Source organism: Passer domesticus, chromosome 7, assembly GCF_036417665.1.
Source record: "Passer domesticus isolate bPasDom1 chromosome 7, bPasDom1.hap1, whole genome shotgun sequence".
Lineage (NCBI taxonomy): Eukaryota > Metazoa > Chordata > Aves > Passeriformes > Passeridae > Passer > Passer domesticus.
Window position 1 is genome coordinate 50684499 of NC_087480.1, and position 20316 is coordinate 50704814.

A 20316-nucleotide genomic window follows, 5' to 3' on the forward strand; every position below is an offset into this window, starting at 1 on the left:
TCATGACTGCTCGCTTCGTTAGCCAACTTCTAAAGAGACCATCAGCACATCCCTAAGCAGACTGTCCTTTGCTCCCTGCCTGGGCAATACTCAGATCCTAATGTGAAGCCATCCCACTGTTTTTTTAATAATCTCATATTCCATAAAACATATAACTTGCTAATCATACAACACAGCACGTTGCTGGCTCTTCTGTGAGATAAGATGAAATGAAATGATAATCCAATCACTTTCAGTGGTAACAGGTCCTTGGGTGACTGTATCCTGAGCTGCCTCTGCAGGCTATCACATCACTGAGCAAGGCAAAATAGCCACAGCAAAACTCAAATTTTTTCCAGGATTCATAGTGAAACACAGGCAGATACCTGGATAAACACACTTTCATCCCGAGTACCAAACTGCCTCAGTTCCACTTCTATTTGCTTTTTCTAAGCATGGGTCATCAGAACATGACCTTGTCTGCCTCAGACCACCAACTGCCCTGGCCATGTGCAAGCACTGGTACCTCTTACCTGACTTCTCACTGGCCTTCTCTCTGCCTTCACACACGTGGGAATGGTAGTGGTTGGACTGAATCCAGTGTGATGTTTTTTGTCATAAGGATTTTTTTTAATAACTCAGGATCATCTTTTTGGTTACACAAAAACACCTTAACTCTCAGGATACAGTTTGGTAACTTTAATGAGGCTTTGCAATTTACATTCAATGTGTATCAGTACACAAAATATAAGAAATCACATATACATATAAACTTTGCTTTGTTGTTTTACAAGCCAACCAGAGTGAACAACACAAGCTACATTTACTCACACAACAAAATGGAACATTTTCAAGCTTCATTCACCAATCAAATATCTCAACAACTTACGGACCAACATTATTTTGCAGTTGCTAAAACAACAATCTTCCATAGGGAACAAATAATTTATGTCAACAGATACACTGACATCACACTCTACGAAATGAAAAAGCCAAGTTGAGCACTGACTGAATGCTTCCAGATCTCAGCAGAACTCACATGAAGCAATAGTGCAGAACTTATACCAGCATCAAATCTGTCCACCATTTATCAGCCCTATGACTGAGAAAAAAAATCACATACAGAAATTCTTTAGGGTAAATAAAGCCATTTCAGTACAGGGTTATTTAACCCACTTACTTTTCAACCTTTTTAAAACAAAAAGGAAATAGCTTTAAAAATTAAAAAAAAATATTTAAACCTTTTTGGGGTTTTATTTTCTGATTTACAAACTATTCTCACATACAATATGAATTTGTACTTTGTGAATAGTTTTGGTCCCTCAGACTGTCTTCTTAGTGAATCTGTTTTTAACTACTTTGTTCAAATATACCAACACTTCACTAACATAGTTATTTGAAGTTAAGTAGGTAAAAATAAAACAGACCTATCTTAAAACAATATCTCTCATTTTTGGCTTCTGAACAGCATACAGTCACAAAAACCAAAGCTTCTTTTAGCAGCATTAAAGGTGAAGGGCCTTCTGTGTGAAGCTGTCCTGAAATTTTTCTGGTACCTTCAAGGACCCTGCAAAAACTGAGCATTCAGTTTGCTTTCACAAACTAAACCCTGCTCCCAAAGCAGCTCCCTGCAGAGGTGCTCATTTGGTCACGTATATTTTCACGACACACATGTGACCTTTTACAAATGAAGCAGATGTGGAATTTCAGTACCACATGGGAATTTCAGTACATGCACCAGGGGAACGCTTCCAGAATCATCCTTCAGTTTGGGAGGGAGTGGGAAACCACTGTTTTCACAGACTAACCACTGCTTTATGCCTGTTAGTTTTAACAGAATTTGCTGAAGGGACTAAAAGCTCACCAATACACCTCAAAACAAAACTATAAGGAAGCTGAGCTCATCTGCTTCTCTGTTCCCAAAGGGAACCTCAGGTTTTGTCAGTGATTTGAAAGGAACACTAACACTGATGCAGAGTTTGCAGCTCTCCCAAAAATTCACAGAACAGTAAATGATTAAGAGATCAAGTCAATGAACCAAGCACAGTGGATCATGTAATAAACTGGGCATAAGCAAAACGTCTTTTATATGTACAATTGGTAAATTCAATGCCTAGAAGCACAGAATACCCTTATGGAAAGGATGCTTGACTTTACACTAGAAAACAGTGACTCTGCAAAGGATTTGAGGGTATCTCTGGTAGAAAAATCTACCCCTTTTAAAAATCACCCTGGAGATCACTTCTGCACTTTTAAGAAGTCAGTTAAGGTGAAAGGTTTGGTGGGGAGTGTTATTAAGGAGCCCTCTTCACTTTAGAATACATCCCTTCCAAAACTGGTACTGAAATATTAAATCATCTATATTTTTCTCTTCCATGTACTAAAGTGAATTAAAACATTCAAGGGCATCTTTTGGAGTACCAATATCAAACTGGTAAGCAGCAATAGCAAACCACTCACAATTTAAAACAAATCCCAAACCACTGAGCCTTGGAACTCATTTTAAACTACTGCCCTTGTAGGAGAATTGCCTCCATCATCTCTTCATCGACTGAGTTAAACTTTATTGTCCCATAGCGCTGAGAGGCTGGAGGTTTATCTGTTTGGAACTTCCTGGTGACTCTGATATTGCTGCAACCTTCAGAGAATTCTTGATGGAGCTGAGCTCCCACATGTGCAAGTTTATGACGTGCACGCCACAACATCCACTTGTGATCTTGTAGAGGTTCCTAAGAACAGCCTTCCGGAGGAGAATGTACACCCAGGGATCCAGGATCTGGTTCCACGTGGCCATCCGGAGAGCGAAAAGTATCGTTTCACAGGTGTCCTTTGAGCGGCCTTCATTAATCCCAATTCTGGCCATGGTCACCTGAAAAGCGGAATATTTTAGAATTATGCACCCAAAAACAAACAAAGTGAGCATTTAAATGACCAGAAAATCGAGTATTTTAAGACTGTACATTAAAAAACATACAAAGAGAGCATGTAAATGAGTAAAATCATTTCAACATTGTCTCTATCTTCACACCTTCACAGCATCAGTGCATCCCAAATTACAACGTAAATACTTTCAGGCATAAAAGATTTATCGTCCTAGAAACCCTTGAATGTTTTACAAAGGACATACATGTGCCTCTCCTGAATTACTTCTGCTGAATTCTAAGCAGAGGATGGCAACCAGCCAGAGAACACCCTCCAAAATGAGGGATTGATCTGAGCAACAAGTAAAAACTTAATCCAAATTTGATCCAACAAAGCGTGCCAAGACTGTTCCAGAAATGGATTTTCTCAAGGACAGAATCCACTAGTAGGTCAGCACGTTTTTGTAACTGCTATTTATTTTTTCACATTTTCCTAATTAAAGGCTGCATAAGAAACACAGTACCTTGACTTCAACAAGAAGATTCATGTTTTTTAAGCTGCAGCAGAACACAATTTATTGACACCAGAAGATTTAGAGGTCTGTAGGAAAATTTAAGCCATGGTGACAAAAGCCACTTACCAGTGGAGACATGAGGGTTTCATTCACCCCTGGAAATGCTACAACACATGGACAGACCTCTACCAGCAACAACACTACCAGAGCCAATAATTCCACATGGAGGAATTCCAGACCAGCTCAGCAGGGCAGCATCTGGCAGAGGATACCCAAGAGCCACACAAGCCCAGCAAGCTGTGGCTCTGGACCCCTGCTCTGCAGGGACACAGCCCCAGGGAAACTCAGGCCACTGGGACTCCTGCCCTGCAGATACCTCCTTTACAGGCTGGCTGCCACTGGGCATTTGTAACCTGAGTTCCTGTGTGAGGAAAGCCTGACCTGCCAAGCCAGGAATCTGCCAGAAGATGGTAAATTATCTCTCTCGGTTATTAATGTTGAAACCACACGAAGACTTTTTTGGTAGAACGATGAAACTCTGTAAGGCTTTTTGTTCCAAAGCCTTTAAAGCACTGCAGTTATTTAACTAAGAAACAAGATATTTTACAACTGATGCTGTGAGTACACTGATTTATTGGGCAATGAGAAGTAGGGTCAGGCTGTCCATGCGCAGGGCTGTAGTTTCAAAAAGATGCACTGAAAAGAAACTCAACAGCAAAACTAAAGAATAACAATAAATGAAGAGAGAACCTAAAGCTCAACATGCCAGCAAACCTATTTTACTTCTTTTTAAATGCTTCTCTGTATTTCCAGACCCTACTTATAGCTTGCAGGTCACCACATCTGAGTGGTGCCATACACAAGCTTGAATGCACAAAGTGAACTCCAAAAAGGACAGTGAGCTTGTTTTATGAAGCCTTTGATGGATTGTTTCTGTATGCTTCCATGGGAGCAGCAAAGGAAGACCCCAGGAACACTGCTGAGGAAGCTGGTAGGACTGGCAGAAACACAGCTGGGAACTGGTGAGGGGAGGAGGAGGAATGTCTGAGCACCAAGCCAACACAAACACAAGCCAGTTCCCTGAATCTGCTTTTCACCCATAACCACTGGGCACATTCCTCTCTGACATCAGCAGCCCACCCAAACTTGAACAGCTCCTTTGGCTTCACATGGGATATTTTTTCAGGACAGTCTGCATTTTATTTATTAGAGGTCCAATACCACAAGGCAAACTCAGACAGAATACTCCTTACCCTGCAAACAGGACTGGGCAGCAAAGGACAGCTCAACAGAGCTCAGACCAATGTCCTTATCCCATACAGCACGTTTGACTTAATACAGACATAGAAGCTACTAATCTGCCTCTCAATGTACTTAAAAATTCATTTGTTGTTCCTCTCTCATATTCTCTGGAGTTAATAAATGCCAAATTTAGTGCAATTTCATGTCAAAAAAAAAAAAGCAGTAACTCCATTCAGACTTTGTAAAACTTATTTTGTCATGTTGCCTAGAACATTTGTGAGATGTGTTTGCATTTAGAAGTAATTTGCATTTAGAAGTAATCACTTCTAAGTGAATCCATTAATTTGCTGTTCAACATAAACAACTTCTGCTTTGATTATGGATTTGCATTAAATAAATCAGGACAACAAGGAAAACTGATACAAAATATATGGATTCCGACTTGGAGAAGTTTCATCCAGAACATTTCAGTTCCCTCTTCTGAACATCACACATACAAAAAATAATCCATCTAAATTCACACAAAGCAAGTAGAGCTTATGTCCACAGACTTACATTTAAGCAACTCAGCTGTAGGTCCCTGGATTTGAAACAGTAAGATAAAATCTAATTATCTACAGATTTTGTTTTATAAGATTTTCCTAACCATATTACTAACATTATTTGGGAGTATTATGCAGAAATTTTAAAATATTTTCTTTCTTATATCTCTAAAACTAATATAAAAGTGTTTTGAAGTTCTGAGAGGCCAAGATTTCCATATAAAAATGGAATAAGAAAGAGAATCTCATTGCAGCCCTGAACATGAGCATTCTTACACTAAATTACTTGTGGCAGAGCAGCAGGATATGTTGCCATCACTTTGAGTATGAACTGAGAGAGTTTCACTCCTCCAAAGAGACTGCCATGTTCAGGGGCTCTTCATATCTTCTGAAAAATCATGTAAGAAAACTGCAAGCAACTGTGCAAAGAGGAGACTATGTTCTGGAGTCTTTCTAAAATCATCTGCTGATTTCCAGAACAAGACTTAAACTTCAGTGGAAGAGGGGTGGAATGGAATGAAGTTAATATAAATTACTATTTCTCTCACATTTTCATAGTCTATTTATTTAAATTTAAATTCTTAAAATACTGTTCCAAAGTCAGTTTGAAACCATAGCTTATAAAAAGGATACTTATACACTACCAGCTGTTTAATAAAGGATTTCATTGAAGCAAAACACACAGACAGTCTGGATTTTCTTCCTGGGTGTGAGAAATTCATGTCACTGAAATGGTTCAAGTCATCAGCTCAGAAATTGCCACCAGAACTTGGTGCAGTGCCAAGTGGACTTCTGAAAGTGGGACCATCTCCACAGGCACAAAAAGAGCACTTCAATTTATCTTATTTGAGTATTAGAGGTCAATAATTGGTTCAAAGTCAGGGAACCAGTTCAAACCCTTTTTTCCTTTCCCTGCAGGTCCACCAGGCTGGTATGGCAAAGGAATTCTGTTCTCTGTAGGCAGCAGTACCCAAGTGGGGAAGAGGCAGCACTATTGCATCACATCTAATCACCTCTGATCTCCACAACTGAAGTTAACATTCATGCAGATTCAGCAGCATGACTCAAAAAATTAATCCCCAGCTGGTAAACAATACACGTAACTCATGGCATTTTCTAACATATTTAGAAATGTAAGAAACCAAGTAGCACTCTGCTGATTTTATACACTGTTTATATGAAGACAGCTGTAGTATGTCTCCCTGGTTTGGAAAAAAAAAATCACATGATGTAACTATGACAATTCAAACTTTCTTTATAAAAGGTACTATAAAAGCACAATTTTAAAAGCCAGTTTTAAACCAAGGCTACCTGCTTGAAAGATATAAAGTTACTCTGACTCATACTAGTCCTTGCTGGTTTAAGAAAGGATCTGAGAATTCAGTGTCCCTAAAAATATAGAGAGAGAAATCAGATTTGTGTCAAGGAAGGACTTGACGCAATACATTAAACTTCTGCATACTTTTTGTCCAATCTTAAGCTTCATTAAAACCAAATCTCATTTTGCAAGGTCCAGAAAGTCTGATGGAAAATTTTTTAAACATTTTGAAATTGTTGACTTCTTCAATTCTGCACCTAGCAGACAGCATCAGAGAATTACCATTTCCCTTAGGGACAAAGCTCAGAGCAATAAACAAAAAAATTGCTCCAAGGCTTCACACCACTCTTCAAACATAAACAGCACTAATTTAATTTTCCTTCCAATTGGATCTACACAAGAACAACCAATAGGCTCAAAGGCTGTGCTGCTTAGTCACATTCCTGTTAGTACCCAAGGACAGCCAGTCAAAACAAGCAGCTGACTTTAGAGCTAGTTAAGAAATAAGACAAAAATGAGACTTTGATGCATTTCATCTCACAGGCTCTAAATCCAGGTTCCATCCTTGACTTCAGGAAACTGGATAAAACCCAGTCACCAAGAGATTGACATGGAAAGCAGAACAGACAAATATCGGAAATTCTTGTCTTCTGCAGCTCAGCCTTCAGACTCACTTCCCTGTGGGAACCTTGCAGACCCTCCCAAGCCTCTTCCTTTGGATTTCCTTACAAGCCATTCTGACGATTTCCATTAATGGAAGGAAGTCCATGGTATTTGCACAACACTTCTATTTTGTCACTATTGCCTATGTTGAACCCTGAGGGGCAAATCCCCTTGCTCTAAACCACGGAGGTTTCAAGGCAGAACTTTACTGATTATGTCCTAATCCACTGAAACAAAAAACATACACTTCTTTTGAATTCCTAGAGTTTTTGGAACTTTTCATTTTATAAAAGCAGCTTCAGTCTAACAGGCAAGGGGTCTTACAGGATAACATTTTGTAGTATTCTATAAACACAGACCTCAGGAAAATAAATTTGCAAAATAGTGTGAGAAAAAAATACAAGTGCATATATCTTCACATTTTATGTACCATTTTATATCTCCCAAGCAAAGCTGTTAAAAAAGAAACACTGACAGCAAATTGCCTGTACCATTGCTATATTGATCTTGCAGTGTACAAGCCAAGCATTTGTTGCAACAAAGCTGAGTGTGCTTCTTTTTATTTTTATGTGATTCTGCAAGTCAGTTTAAAAACAAGAGCTTCCAAGAACAATATGCAGTGCACCACTTCTGCCATCAAAATATTAATACACACACTGTTCTACTTCTGCCACTTAATGCTGTTTATGTTCTAGATCTGCATATTTTTCCCCTACTGTTTTCCTTTCCTTTTCTAAAAGACAAACATTAACTATATTTTCAACTTTTCTATACCAGATGATCACTTAGCTTAGCAATTCAGTTCTAACTGAGCATAGTGATTTTATTAAAAAATGCCAATTTAAAAAGGTATTGTAGACAACAAAATATATGAGCCAGCTTTCCACCACATCAGAGCCCAGAGGGTACTTTTTAAGAGCATACGTAGTAATTCCTTATGTACAATTTGGCAGAATCAGCTCTTGAAAAGTAGCAGCGGAATAAGGGAGTCTCCTTTTCCCTCATGTGTATTTCTGTGATAAAATAACAATGCCACTAAAAAAAATAAGAGTGGATCTACTGGCTCACTATTTTCCCCCCTTAAAAAGGAACGGCATAAACATTTTGAAGGTATTGTTAAGCTACAGAGGTGTGAAAGAGGTGTGAAAAGTCCAAAAAGTATAGAGAAAACAGGAAAACACAAAATTTTTTACAAAGCAAATACAAATATTTTCTCATATTCCTTTCTCAGACACAGCCTAGTCTGTGACCAGGCAATTTCTCACTGAAGTTGACAGGAAAGAAATTATGAAGTAAGCCTCATAACCAGAGGGCAGGGGCAGGTCTGTGTGCATGAACTTGCAAACATTAAGTGAAAGTGAAGTTTTTATTTTCTGTCAAATTTCCCCTTAGACACTACCTATTTTACATTACTTTTGCAGTAGGATAAATTCATGTTGTGCTTGAATACATCACTTGAGGTCACCACTTTTTTTCTACTAAATAATCCAAATATTTCTATCTTGGATTGACAATCCTCTATCTTTATATCCTTTCCTTGCCATCAAAGTAAGAAATACTTCAGTTCAAGTAGCCAGCAATGTAATTACTCTCACAGCTTAACTGATAACTCATTTGAAAGGAAAGCATTGTGGGTATGGATAGAAAAGATTCTAGCATTGGAAACAGCAGATGACTCACTTCATAATGAGAAGACATAGCGTCCATACCAAAGTCAAATAAACAACCTGTTTCCTGAGCTACATGCTTTAAAGCTACAAGAAAGCCTGTTTCCACAGCATGAGGAATGTATTCCTGCCTAAGAACAAGGCCTGTAACAAAAAACATCTTGCGCAAAAAAAATTATTTTATAGTTGGAATAAAAATATTCTTTACACAGCAATGCCAGAGAATCTTTACACAACAATTTTAAGGACCAGAAAATAAGGAAGTACATCTAATATCTATAATAGGGCCCATCCTTAACTATTTAGGGAGGCAAGGACTATACATATTTGGGATTCATTTATCCTTCCATTAGCATCAGCTGGATAAAGCTTCAAACCCTAGAAATTATGTATTATTTCTCCGTTGTCGCTTTACTTTTCCAGGTTTTCACACTCATTTGGGGAAAAAAATGTATTTTTAATGTTTAAATAAATATTCTAATTTATTTAGGAGTGACAGAACTTCTCCCACTAATACCCAACAAATATCCCAAGAAAGAATCACAAATAACACACGATGCTGGGGAGGAAGCGAACAGCCTGAATGAAGAAAAAAGCCACTATATGCAGACAGCCTGGGGGAAGTGGAGTTGCAGAGGTCCACAACCATAGAACAGACTGAAAAAGTTGGAAGAGACCTCTACAATCATCAAATCCAACCATAACCCCAGCACCACCATGCTCACCACAAAACCTTTTCCATATGCCACATTCACACACCTTTTGAACACTTCCAGGAATGGTGATTCCAACACTTCCCTGGGCAGCCTATTCCCTCCCAGCACAAGAGTCTTCCTCCCCACTTACTCATGTCCTGATGTCAGTCATCATGAGGTTGCTCTTGAGCAGATTCACCAAATCCTTTCCATCCTACCCCACTCCTGTAACTTTGGGAGCCCAAACCTCCTGAGGTGCAGCACACAGGTCCAGGACAGCAGGAGATGGCACAGTGCCTCCAAAGCAGCTCCCGTTCGTTCCACTGTTCATCTGTTTCACCTCACCCAATACGAAAATGAATCCCAAAGAAAGAGTCACAACTGCTGAAACTTCAGTGCCACCCCTGGTGCAAACCCCCTCTGCAGTGCTCTGCTCCCTGTTTCCAAAAGCACACCCACAGGAGCTGTGGTGTGTTCTGCACTGTGGGCACACAGGGAACCTCCATCCTCAGGGAGCCTCAACCCAAACTGCAACTCAGCAATTCCTCTCAGACATTAACCAATTCCACAGCACCAGAGACACAAGTACCTTGTGCTAGAAAGCACCATGCCACACTTCAGATTGCGAATTAACACCATAAAAATTATAATAATAAATATTCTCTCACAGAATATATGAATATATATTACACCCTGATGTCTGTCGTTAAAACTGGTGAGGATGAAGGACCTTCTGGAGTTCTTCCATGTGAGTGTATTACTCCCTGAGATTTTTCAGCAACAACTTTACCATTTTAAGTGTTTAGATAGTCAGGAAAGACAGCTTTCCTAAAATAACCATCCAAAAATGGTTATGCCATGTATGACATTTTCCAAAGATGGTTATGCAGTGTATGACATTTTCAAGTAAGAAATGCCTGAATAAGTGTAATATCTAGGAAACAGGAAGAATTCTCTTATCTCAAACAATTGAATGAATGTCAAACATAGAATTCAAAAACTTAACCAAGTGTAATAAACAAGGTAAGGTTATTAATGGCAAATTTATTTTGGTGAAGTTTTCAGAATTTGATTTCTTGAGATGGCAACTTCAAAATAGAAAAAAAAATCAACCCACATTTTCGGTGAAAGTCACTGACTTCTATTTGAAACAAAATACTGTATTTCATAGTTTAATTCTGTATATACAGAATTAATTTAAATTTTAAAATCAAGAAGCAAACAATTATAAAAGAAAACCAGAAGCACGTTATTCTGAAAATGCCATGTTCCCACGTGACTGGAAACCTGCCTTCCCTACTTTTTCTCTCCAAAACAAACAATCTTATTGTATTCTGATGGCACTGCATTAATAGAAAAGCTTTACGCAAATTTTTCCAAACAGCACAAGTAAACATAGATAACAAAAACTCTATTTATGCTTCCCCAGAAGCCTCTGGTAAAGGGCAATATGTCAATCTCAGCCCTCCTTCCTTCCCTGGTTCCTACCATCACTGCCCATTTCTTCTCCAGCACTTTCCTGTTGAGAGCATCTCGGCTCCCTGACTTCTGAGAGGGGGAGGTAAACACTTGAATTACAAATATAGCCACAATTACTGTAGACTTTCTAAGCACTCTGTGATGAACTACACCCTGGCCCATGCCTATAAACATTTTTGTTAAAATGATTCATGTTTCTCAGAAAGGATAAGGCCTGTAAGATCTCTATGTACTGTAAAAAGATGACAATAGGAAGAGACCAATTTTGAACACCAAAATAGTACTTTTAAAATTCAGTATCATTTTAGGTCGGTATAGTCTAAAATTAATGTCATTCCCGTTCTCATGTAACCTGGTGGAAATAGGCAGCTGTGCCACTTAAGAATACAAAATTAAAGAAAGTCCTCTATAACCAGTACTAAGAAAAGTATGAACATCTTATCCAAAGGTTTCATAGAAACACAGCTGAACAGGTGGAATGGACTTTTAAACACATTGTATTAAACTTTGTTACTCTCTCAACCAACATGTGCAAATTCTTTCCAAGACTATTTTCTTGGGGACAAACAACAGCACACTCAAATTGTCTGAGCTGCTGAATAAACCTTATTCCATGGGAAACTAAGCTGGAAAGAAACTTCTGTCTTGAGATTAACAAAAACTTCAATCAAAATGAGTGTTCTCTTTCCTCTTAACCTGTAAAATGAGTTACGTATTTCAAAATACCTTTTGGGCCATAATATTAGCGAAGACAGTAATCTTTCAGTAATTTAACCTTGAGTTATCAGGTGTTAGGAGAAACTCAAGCAAGAGCAGTAATTGAATTTGCACAGAGTTAATGGATCTATTGAGAAACTCAGCAAGCAAGACCATGATAGGAGTGGGAGCCCTTTCTCTAATTTGGCTCAAAAAGACAATCAAAATTGAGAATTCTTTTTCAGAGGAACTCAGGGAGCATTTTATTCATTCAAACTGACCTTCCTGATCTCCTCTGACACAGCAAGGCCTGGAAGAGAAATAACCACCTACAGTCAACAACAACTATCCCTATATCAATGCTGCAGGCTAGAGGTAAAGAGGCATATCCCAGCAGTCCTGCTGCTGGCAAAAAGCTTTTTCTTCATTTTTCCTGGTTCATTTATTAAAACCGTTGTGACAGCAGTGGGCTCCTAACATGGGCCTGCAGCCAGCCTCAGAGATGCACAGACAGTGTCCAAGGGGTTCTCTCTCCCATGGGAGACTTGTCCTAGCACAGGCAGGTATGGGGTGCTCTCACATCCCACATAAACCTCTTCTGCTGACAAGGCATCCTGTCCTTGTGCAGTGTCAGCACACAAACCTTCTAGCAAGAACTCCATGACAAAAGCCAGCACAAGCATAGGAATTATCACTGATTATCTTCTTTAAAATCTGAGCCCTTGAAAAGGACAGGTAAATGTTGTTTTCCCCTCTGAAAGCCTTGAAACAGCACTGAAAGCCGCAAGGCTAGCTGAACATATTTAAGTGTATCTCCTTCTTCACTCTTCAGAAACACACCTGTGGAAATTGAAAGCCTAATTTATTATTTTTCAAAAGAAAAGCTCACTCTCCCTGTTGACAGTGCCTGTGTGGGCACAACAAGCTCACGGTGGCTGCAGCTTTGACTAATAAAAACTAAGATAATAACAAACCTCTGCAGAACAGCCTCACATGGACCTGCATCTTGGGACATCTCCCTGCTTCTCCTCGGCTGCACTTTCTGATTCTGAGAAATCACCAGTCGCAAGAGCACAAGGGATAAATTTTTTAGTAACTCAAGCTGTAGGGACAATACAACCAGCAATGAAGGCATACAAACAGCATTAATAAAGCAACAAGCTCACGTATATGATGTCCATTGCACAGATAAGGCAGTGCAACAGAAATTAAACTGCCACCTAAATAAAGACAGAAAACAAGAATGGAGGGAGAGACTTCACAGAGAGCAACACAGGTGTGAACACCTGACAAAGTGTACGCAAGGCTACACATGCAAAAACACTCAAACGAGATGTAAAAGATTGCCTTGTACATCCAACTGCCTTATACTGTACACAAGGACGTGGCCCAGAAGTTACTCAGTGTAAAACCTGCAAAAAACTGACCTCCTTCAGCAGATACCAGCCCTGAGGCTGGCTCTGCACCCAAAACAGCTGGCAGAGCAGCCAGGCTGGGATGGGGCAAGGGCATTCCAGTGAAAGCCTCCCTGCTAGTACAGCAGCTTCTCACCAGCTCCAGAGCACACTGTCTGAAAGGACCACTGAGACCAGCAGCTGCAGCTTCTGAGTTGAAGTGATTCAGTAAATCACAAGCTGAACGCAGCCCTAGGCGCACGAAAAGCAGTCATCAAACCTCACTGCATGAGACAGTCTGAGGACAAGAAAAAGTCAGAGCAAGTTCAGGGAGACACAATCAGCATAACAAATTGGAAAGAGAAGACATTACATGACAAGGGGCTGATAAAAATTAATCTAAGCAATAAAAAAAGCAACTGAATAACAGTTGATTTATTCATATGAAATAAACAGAGTTCTTTCCAATAAAAACAGGAATGGCTATTTCCAGCAGTAGAGGGGAGGTAAAACTGGAATGAAATTAATCAGTTAACTGCATGGAAAAAGATCTTAACAAGAATAATTTGAATGTAAAAGTATTTTTCTCAGGCTGTGTTTCACACATGAAAAAGATTAGAAATTTCTCCGTATCATAATTTGTTCCTGTAAATAAATTCACTCTGAAATAAATCTCTCCTGTCCATAGTTACAGACAGTTCTCTTTGCTACTCCAAAAAAACAAATTTTATAATATGTTTATCCCTTGAGCCCTACAGAATACGACATAGCAATGTCAGAATTTGCTCATACAAGCACAGCTCCAAACCAAGCTGTTTCATGACATGCCAGTTGTCAAGTGACAGCCAAAAAACAACTTTATGTAACAATGTGTTTCATCAGAGGTGCTTGTCACAAAATGCTCCTGCCCAGCTATTTGCTTTGGGAATCCAGCCCCTAGGGACCAAATTCATCCAACAAAATCAGCATACCCTTAACAAAGGGCTAAGGCTCTCACAAGGATGAAGAAAGCTGAGAAGTTGAAGCTAGTATCTTCAGAACATATTTACCTGGAAGTACCCATCACAAAGCAAAATTATTTGGACTGTCAGAACAACTGTGCCTCTGCAAACCATTGGCTACATATATTATTATAAAACTCATGAATCTCCCTTTTTTGGGTATTTTTTTTGTGAATTTTCTCCTGCTGTCAACTCCTAGCCATCAGTGTTCCCCCATGAGGGAAGAAGCAGGGAGCACCTCTCATTCTCATACTTCATTAAGGAAAGATTCCCTCACAGTGGCAGAAAACTTGGAAAAGATGCTTATTTTTGAAAAGCAGATGAGATGGAGCTTTGGGAAAGAAATCCAAAGGGAAGAAATCAGAAGGTTCCTGTCCAAGAGCCACGGGGAGAGCTCCACATTGCCACAGGCTTTGCTTTTGAAAAACACTCCATCCATATCTTCAGGAATCTTAAGACAGAGGTGGTGACTGATTACAACACTATATATTGTTATTTATATTATTAAGTATTAGCTAAATATACATTTACACACATATATAAATAGACATCAAAACAACTTCACTATCATGGAGCAGATGCAGAAGTCAAGTTCAGTTCCACACCAGACACCATAAAGGAAAATCCAGGGTCTTGTGATTCTAATGATATCTGAAAATTATTTTATCACAGGACAGTGACAAGGTTGAAATATTAACAACAGCTGGAAAAAAAAATAATTTAAAATCTAATAGCAAAGCAAATCTGCAGTTGGATTACAGCATTAGACAGATTCAGTTATGGTAGCCTTACACATATGTCAATGGACATACCAGACTAGATGGAAAACAGAGGGAAATAAATTAAAACTCCCCCAACACCAAATGAATCCAAACTCTTGTATCTGCAAACCACATGTGGTATAAAACGCATTGCCTTCCTCCACTTTCTCTTCCAGAAGTTTATTTGGTTTCTAATAACTTTGGCTTACTTTGAGGCAATTGACTCTCATGAAACATTTTGTTCTGTATACTCTTTGGGACAGAGAACATAGGTAGAATTCACAATTCAAACACTAATCTTCAAATTCTGACTTTTAGATTTAGCTTGGAGAAAAAAAATTAAAGAAGCAAATGATCACAAAACAAGCATGTATTTACAACCTTTTCCAGAGAATTTCACCTATCAACACCTGCTCATATTTATACCAAGAAATACTTATTTTGGTATATGCTGATTGTATTACAGAATGTAAACCAGTCTTTTCACAAATTAAAAGCCCTGAGACCCTTCAGATGTATCAGACAAGCAGGTTTGAATCAGCAATTTATATAAAGCATGTAAGTTGATAAACCCTGGATGACTTCAATGTAGCACTTGCGCAGTACGCTCCGGACAAAACTTTAATCTACTGCAGGCCAAAAAACTTGCTAAATTAACACCACACTTGTAATTCTGTTTGTATTCGGTTGCTATCAAAACAAGTAATGGATAAATAAATCTGCAAATCAACTGGTATAAACTCTATGATCCTAACAGCTACGAAAGGAAATACCCACAAAGGACCCTGTGCCATTGCATTTCCCACTGAAACTCTCTGGCTAAAACATTGACTGTTCACTTCCTTGAAACTTTGTTCCAAGAATCTAATCCCACACTATATCTACTTTTTTTTTTTGTTTTTTAAACCCTTCCTTTTCCAACCTAAATTTGTCCACATTGCAGAACTATTTTTCATAAGACCAGGCTGATTTTGGCCTAAGTTTGGCTCATCTCATTTCAAAAGAAATCCAGAGACAAAGCATCACAAAGCACCAGCAGATTTGCCATCCAATGAATCAGAATTCCTTGTGAACCAGCCTCCCTCTGCAACACAGTCCCGAAAAATACCAAGTCCAAAATTAAGCAAGAACTTGTTCACTGGCCTGCATCATAAGCTGATGCATACACCAACTCCAAAAAGGGTCAGAAAAAAATTCCTGCTAGACCAATAATTCATCTTCAACAACCACTTAGATGAAGCTAAATATTTTAACAAAAGTAGTGTTGTGATTTTGATTGCCATGATTTCTAAAACTATAATTTTATATACATTTAATATATACCATAATTAAAACTGAATGGAATAACAAAATCAACCATAGTAGTTGCAATTTAGCGTTCCTTAATGTGTTGAATAAATGAAGCATCACTTTTCAACTAAAAAAGTTTATAGCTCTTGTGACACCCAAGGGTTTTGCAAAACCAAATTAATCCCTGCTTTTAAGAACAATTATTTTAAATTAAAATAAACGTCACCAGAGGATAATAATGCTGCTTTTTCACAGAAAGTGAAGTCATTATTTGATATCCTTATTTTGAAAACCATTCTATGGCTTGCACCAAACTTCAGATGGTGTCTGAAATAACTGTAAAGAAGTTCCCTACAAAACTTGCTCTGCTGCTCTGACAACTTTGTTTATGCTCCATGCACTACAGCCACGACACTGACAGAAGCCAACATGAATTCAAACTATGCTGCAGAGCAAGACTAGAAAAATTCTCTGCGATTGGAACAAAATTTAAAGAGTTTTGTGCATTTCAGTGATTGCAGACATTCATACCTAGACTTTGCCTTGAAGCTGGCAATACTGGATTAATTAAATGCTACCTGCCAGATACCAAACTGCTGCAGCCAGGCTAGTATCTAATTTTTAACTAACTCAGGTAACGTCAGACTCTACCACAGGCAGTGAGCAGATGAAATACAGCTGGATCTGATACAGATCTCAGACTTAAATGTCATACTTGTTAGCTCAAACCAAAATTGCTCATTTATATCACTGGAAAACTATAGGACCCTGTTTCTAGGGAAGAAATTAAGATTCCATGTTACTTGTGATTGAAACCCTCTGATCATAGCAAAAAAACTAAATTTCTTCAGACAAGTTTGCTACACTAAAAGAGGCAAAGCTAACACCAGCTTTCTAATGCCATGATACAGCTGGAGCTGTCAAATTCTTTCCCATATCACAATCCCACCTCCTCTGACCTGCTCACTGACAGAGCAGGCACCACCAGCACTGACCCTCTGGGAGTCACAGCAGGGACAGTCCCACAGCAGCTCTGCTGCTCATCTGTCCACATTACAAACCCAGCTTGCTTAGGTCTAAACCAAATGTTGGTTTCAACCCACTGCCAACCACTGTTTTTCAATACCACCCTAAAGGAAAGCCCTTAACACCCTGATAATGGAGGGGAGGGTTTTTAGGTTCTTAACTGTTGTCTGCCCTAACAAAGCTCACAAGTAGCAGTAAACTGTTGAAATAACAGCAAACAGACTACCATAAATAAAAAAAATATTTACACTGTACAGAGTAAAAAGACTTCCCAATCCTAGATTTCACTGAATTTTGGGAAGAGCTCAATATTTGTTCTGAATTATTCTAGCCGTGATTCTTCTACCTCTGTCTGCTCCACAGCACTGGAAATGCAGTCCTCACAATCACTACATATTAAGCTTAGTGTATTATTGATCAGAAGTGGAGAATAACTACCAGTTTTTTATACATGCATAGGTACATACATTATGGGCAATATGCTATAAAACTACTATCAGTGAGTGGGTGAAGCTGTTATCACAACATAAGTGCTTTAAAACCTGGAGACAAAAAAAGTATAACTTTTATACAGTGATGTGCATTAAACATTGGCAAATACATTATGCTCTTACCAGGAATGGGCTCCAGCAAATGCAAGAAACACACATTATAGCCAAGAGCTGAATGATCATTTCAAAATGATGAGATCTGCCTTGTCTTTGTTGACTTTTAAATTTGACTCTTAAGAGGGTAATTCCTGTGACAGCATTGCACAGGAATGAAATAGCAAGGGCCAGGAACCCAAGGCAAGAAAAAAGTAAGAGATAAAATCTGTCTTCCCAGTCCTCAACATGTTCTGTTTTATAGAAGCACCAGGTCCTCGATGCTTGAATTTGGTAGGCTCTAAACCTAAGAATAGGCAGCAAAGCTATAAGAACAGCAAACAGACATACCATAGTCAACATCATTTTCACATGTCTAGAAGTCATTTTTGTAGAGTGAAATATTGGCTTAGTGACTCCAATGCACCGCTCAACAGCCATCACACTGCCCAGGAAGAGTGGGCACAAACCAAAGAAAACCATGCAGATGCCAAAAACACTGCACAGAATGTTGGACTGGTTAAATCGAATCCAGTCTTTATCTGATGCATACACAAACACTGCAATGGCTCCATTGATGAGGTGACCGAAGAGATCTGTGACAACCAAACCACTGGCAAGAAGCAAAAAGGAGGCTTTTGATTTCTGTCTGAATCTCTGGTATGCCTTCATGAGAATTACTATTGCCAGACTGTTGGACAAAATTCCCACCGTCATGAAGATTATTGAGAAGAAAACTGAAATCTTTTTCTCCGTGTGGCACGTTGTGTTTTTCAAGACTCCAAATCCAGCCAGCCCTGGTGATTTTGAACTGTTCATGGTTAGGAAAGGAGATGCAGCCCTCAAAGCATTTCAGCAGTCTTGCAATCAAAAGGCATCTGCAATTATAAAAACAAATATACACAATGCTGTAAAAGGCATACCACTGTTCAAATGACATTTGAAGCAGAAATTCCATAATATTAGTCTGTGGTACAAATCTAATTTTCCACTTTTCTGAGTGATATGATATGGCATCACATTTTAAGTTCATCATGCACAGGGTAAAACAATTATCTGCATGCATTACACAATGCAAGTATAGCCTAAAGGAAATTTAGAGTCTCTGCATACATAATAAACACAAAATAATGTATAAAATATATCATGGTTATGTACATGTAGTAAAATAAACAATACAAACAAATCTGGAGGTTAAACTACGCTAAACAAATGTTTTTGCAACAAACTCCAAGAATGACACTATTTAACCAGCCCAGCCACAGTCAAAAGTGAAATACTGAAACTGAAGCATTTTGAGATCATTATCACACTTTTTAAACATTTATTTTCAAAACAACTCTACTCCCACAAATTCAAGTTTCAAAGCTTTAACCTAACCAGCGCTGAAGCCTTCAAGTTCCCAGCGCCCTCGATGAAGCACAAACTTGGTTTTTAGACGCACCGTAATTCAGAAACCAATTCTGCAAGTTACTTTACACTTTATCTCACATCTCTACTCCAAGGACATTCCTAATAGCAAAACCTCCCCAGGCAGGAGGGAAAAAAAATTAGGAAAAAAAAAAAATTAGGAAAAAAAAAAAAATGTAGGGGGGAAAAAATCGGTCGTTAACAGCCCGTATTACAAACTGGTGCTGAAGCCCCTCGGCTCCGGAGCTACTTCGGGAACGGGGCACGCCGGACCGAGGCAGCTGTGCCGCTCGGGAGCGCTCAGCGGAGCGCGGCCGGCGAACTCCTCAGACGGAGCGGCACCGCACCGCGCCCGGCCCCGCGCTCCGCGGGCGCGCAGCGGCGGCAGCCCCGGTGCCGGGGCAGCGGCACTCCCGCCCCCGACCCGCTCTCCCTTAAGCGCTGCCGCCACCGGGGGCGGGGCGAGCCCGGCTCGCCGGGCACAAGTGCCGCGGTGCCCGCCGGCCCGGGCCAGCCCCGCCGCTCCTTCCGTACCCCGGTCTCGGTGTCCGTGCCGGCCCCGCCGCCGCTCACGTTCGCTTCGCCCCGCGGGGCCGGAGAGGAGCGCAGCGCGGAGCTCCGCCGGCCGCCGCCGCTGCCGAGCCCCCTCCGCCGGCGCCGCCCGCGCCCGCCCTCCCTCCGCCTTCCCAGCCGGCCTCCCGCCCGCCCTCCCCGGGACGCGCTCCCGCTCCGGCCCCGGCTCCGTCCCGGGCCGCGGCTCCGGTGCCCCGGGGCGCGGCACACGCACCTCGCCCCGCTGTCCCGGGAGGCGCAGCCCTCCGTGTCTCCGGCTGGGAGAGCCAGGCTGCCGTGTCACTTCACAGCCACGGGTGACAGGGCCACCCCAGCCGGGCAGCGCGAGTTGCTGCCCACCGGGCTGCAGCCGCAGCGGGAGCAACTCATGGGGCAGCCGAGAGGCCACATCTGCCCTCAGGCACCGCTTCTCCTCTTCTTCACCTTCCACATGCTGCTTCCCAGCTTCAGCAGCACGCAGGGAGCTCGGGAGGGGGAAGCCCCAGCGATACTGTCAGGGATGCGGCTGGGCACATCCCTGGACACACGGCCCCTCCATCTCCCGGGTCAAGTGGAGCTAACAGTGCTCCTTGGACCATGTCTCTACTGGAGAAATACAACCAGAGAACATATCCAGATGA

At 40.4% G+C, this 20316-nt stretch overlaps 1 protein-coding gene across 5 annotated transcripts; it reads right to left on the reverse strand.

Annotated features, from left to right (window-relative positions):
- Window positions 1-663: 663 nt before the first annotated feature.
- PTGFR (prostaglandin F receptor) lies at window positions 664-19794 on the reverse strand. Of its 5 annotated transcripts, none has more exons than XM_064428535.1 (3): window positions 19658-19794; window positions 18065-18591; window positions 664-2848 (listed from the first exon to the last, which is right to left on the reverse strand). In XM_064428535.1, exons 2-3 carry the CDS (start codon window positions 18530-18532, stop codon window positions 2543-2545), a joined length of 774 nt encoding a protein of 257 aa, XP_064284605.1. In that variant the 5' UTR covers window positions 18533-18591; window positions 19658-19794; the 3' UTR covers window positions 664-2542. The 5 variants fall into 5 exon arrangements, with proteins under 5 accessions (XP_064284605.1, XP_064284602.1, XP_064284603.1 ...); XM_064428532.1 differs by having other exon boundaries at window positions 17744-18591; XM_064428533.1 differs by lacking the exon at window positions 19658-19794 and adding an exon at window positions 19158-19307 and having other exon boundaries at window positions 17744-18591.
- Window positions 19795-20316: the final 522 nt, after the last annotated feature.

Coding starts and splice junctions, on each gene's coding strand:
- PTGFR (XM_064428532.1), bottom strand. CDS start 18,532: ATGAACAGTTCAAAATCACCAGGGCTGGCTGGATTTGGAGTCTTGAAA. Junction 2,849..17,743: donor TTTGCTGGAGCCCATTCCTG/GTAAGAGCATAA, acceptor TCCGCTTTTCAG/GTGACCATGGCCAGAATTGG.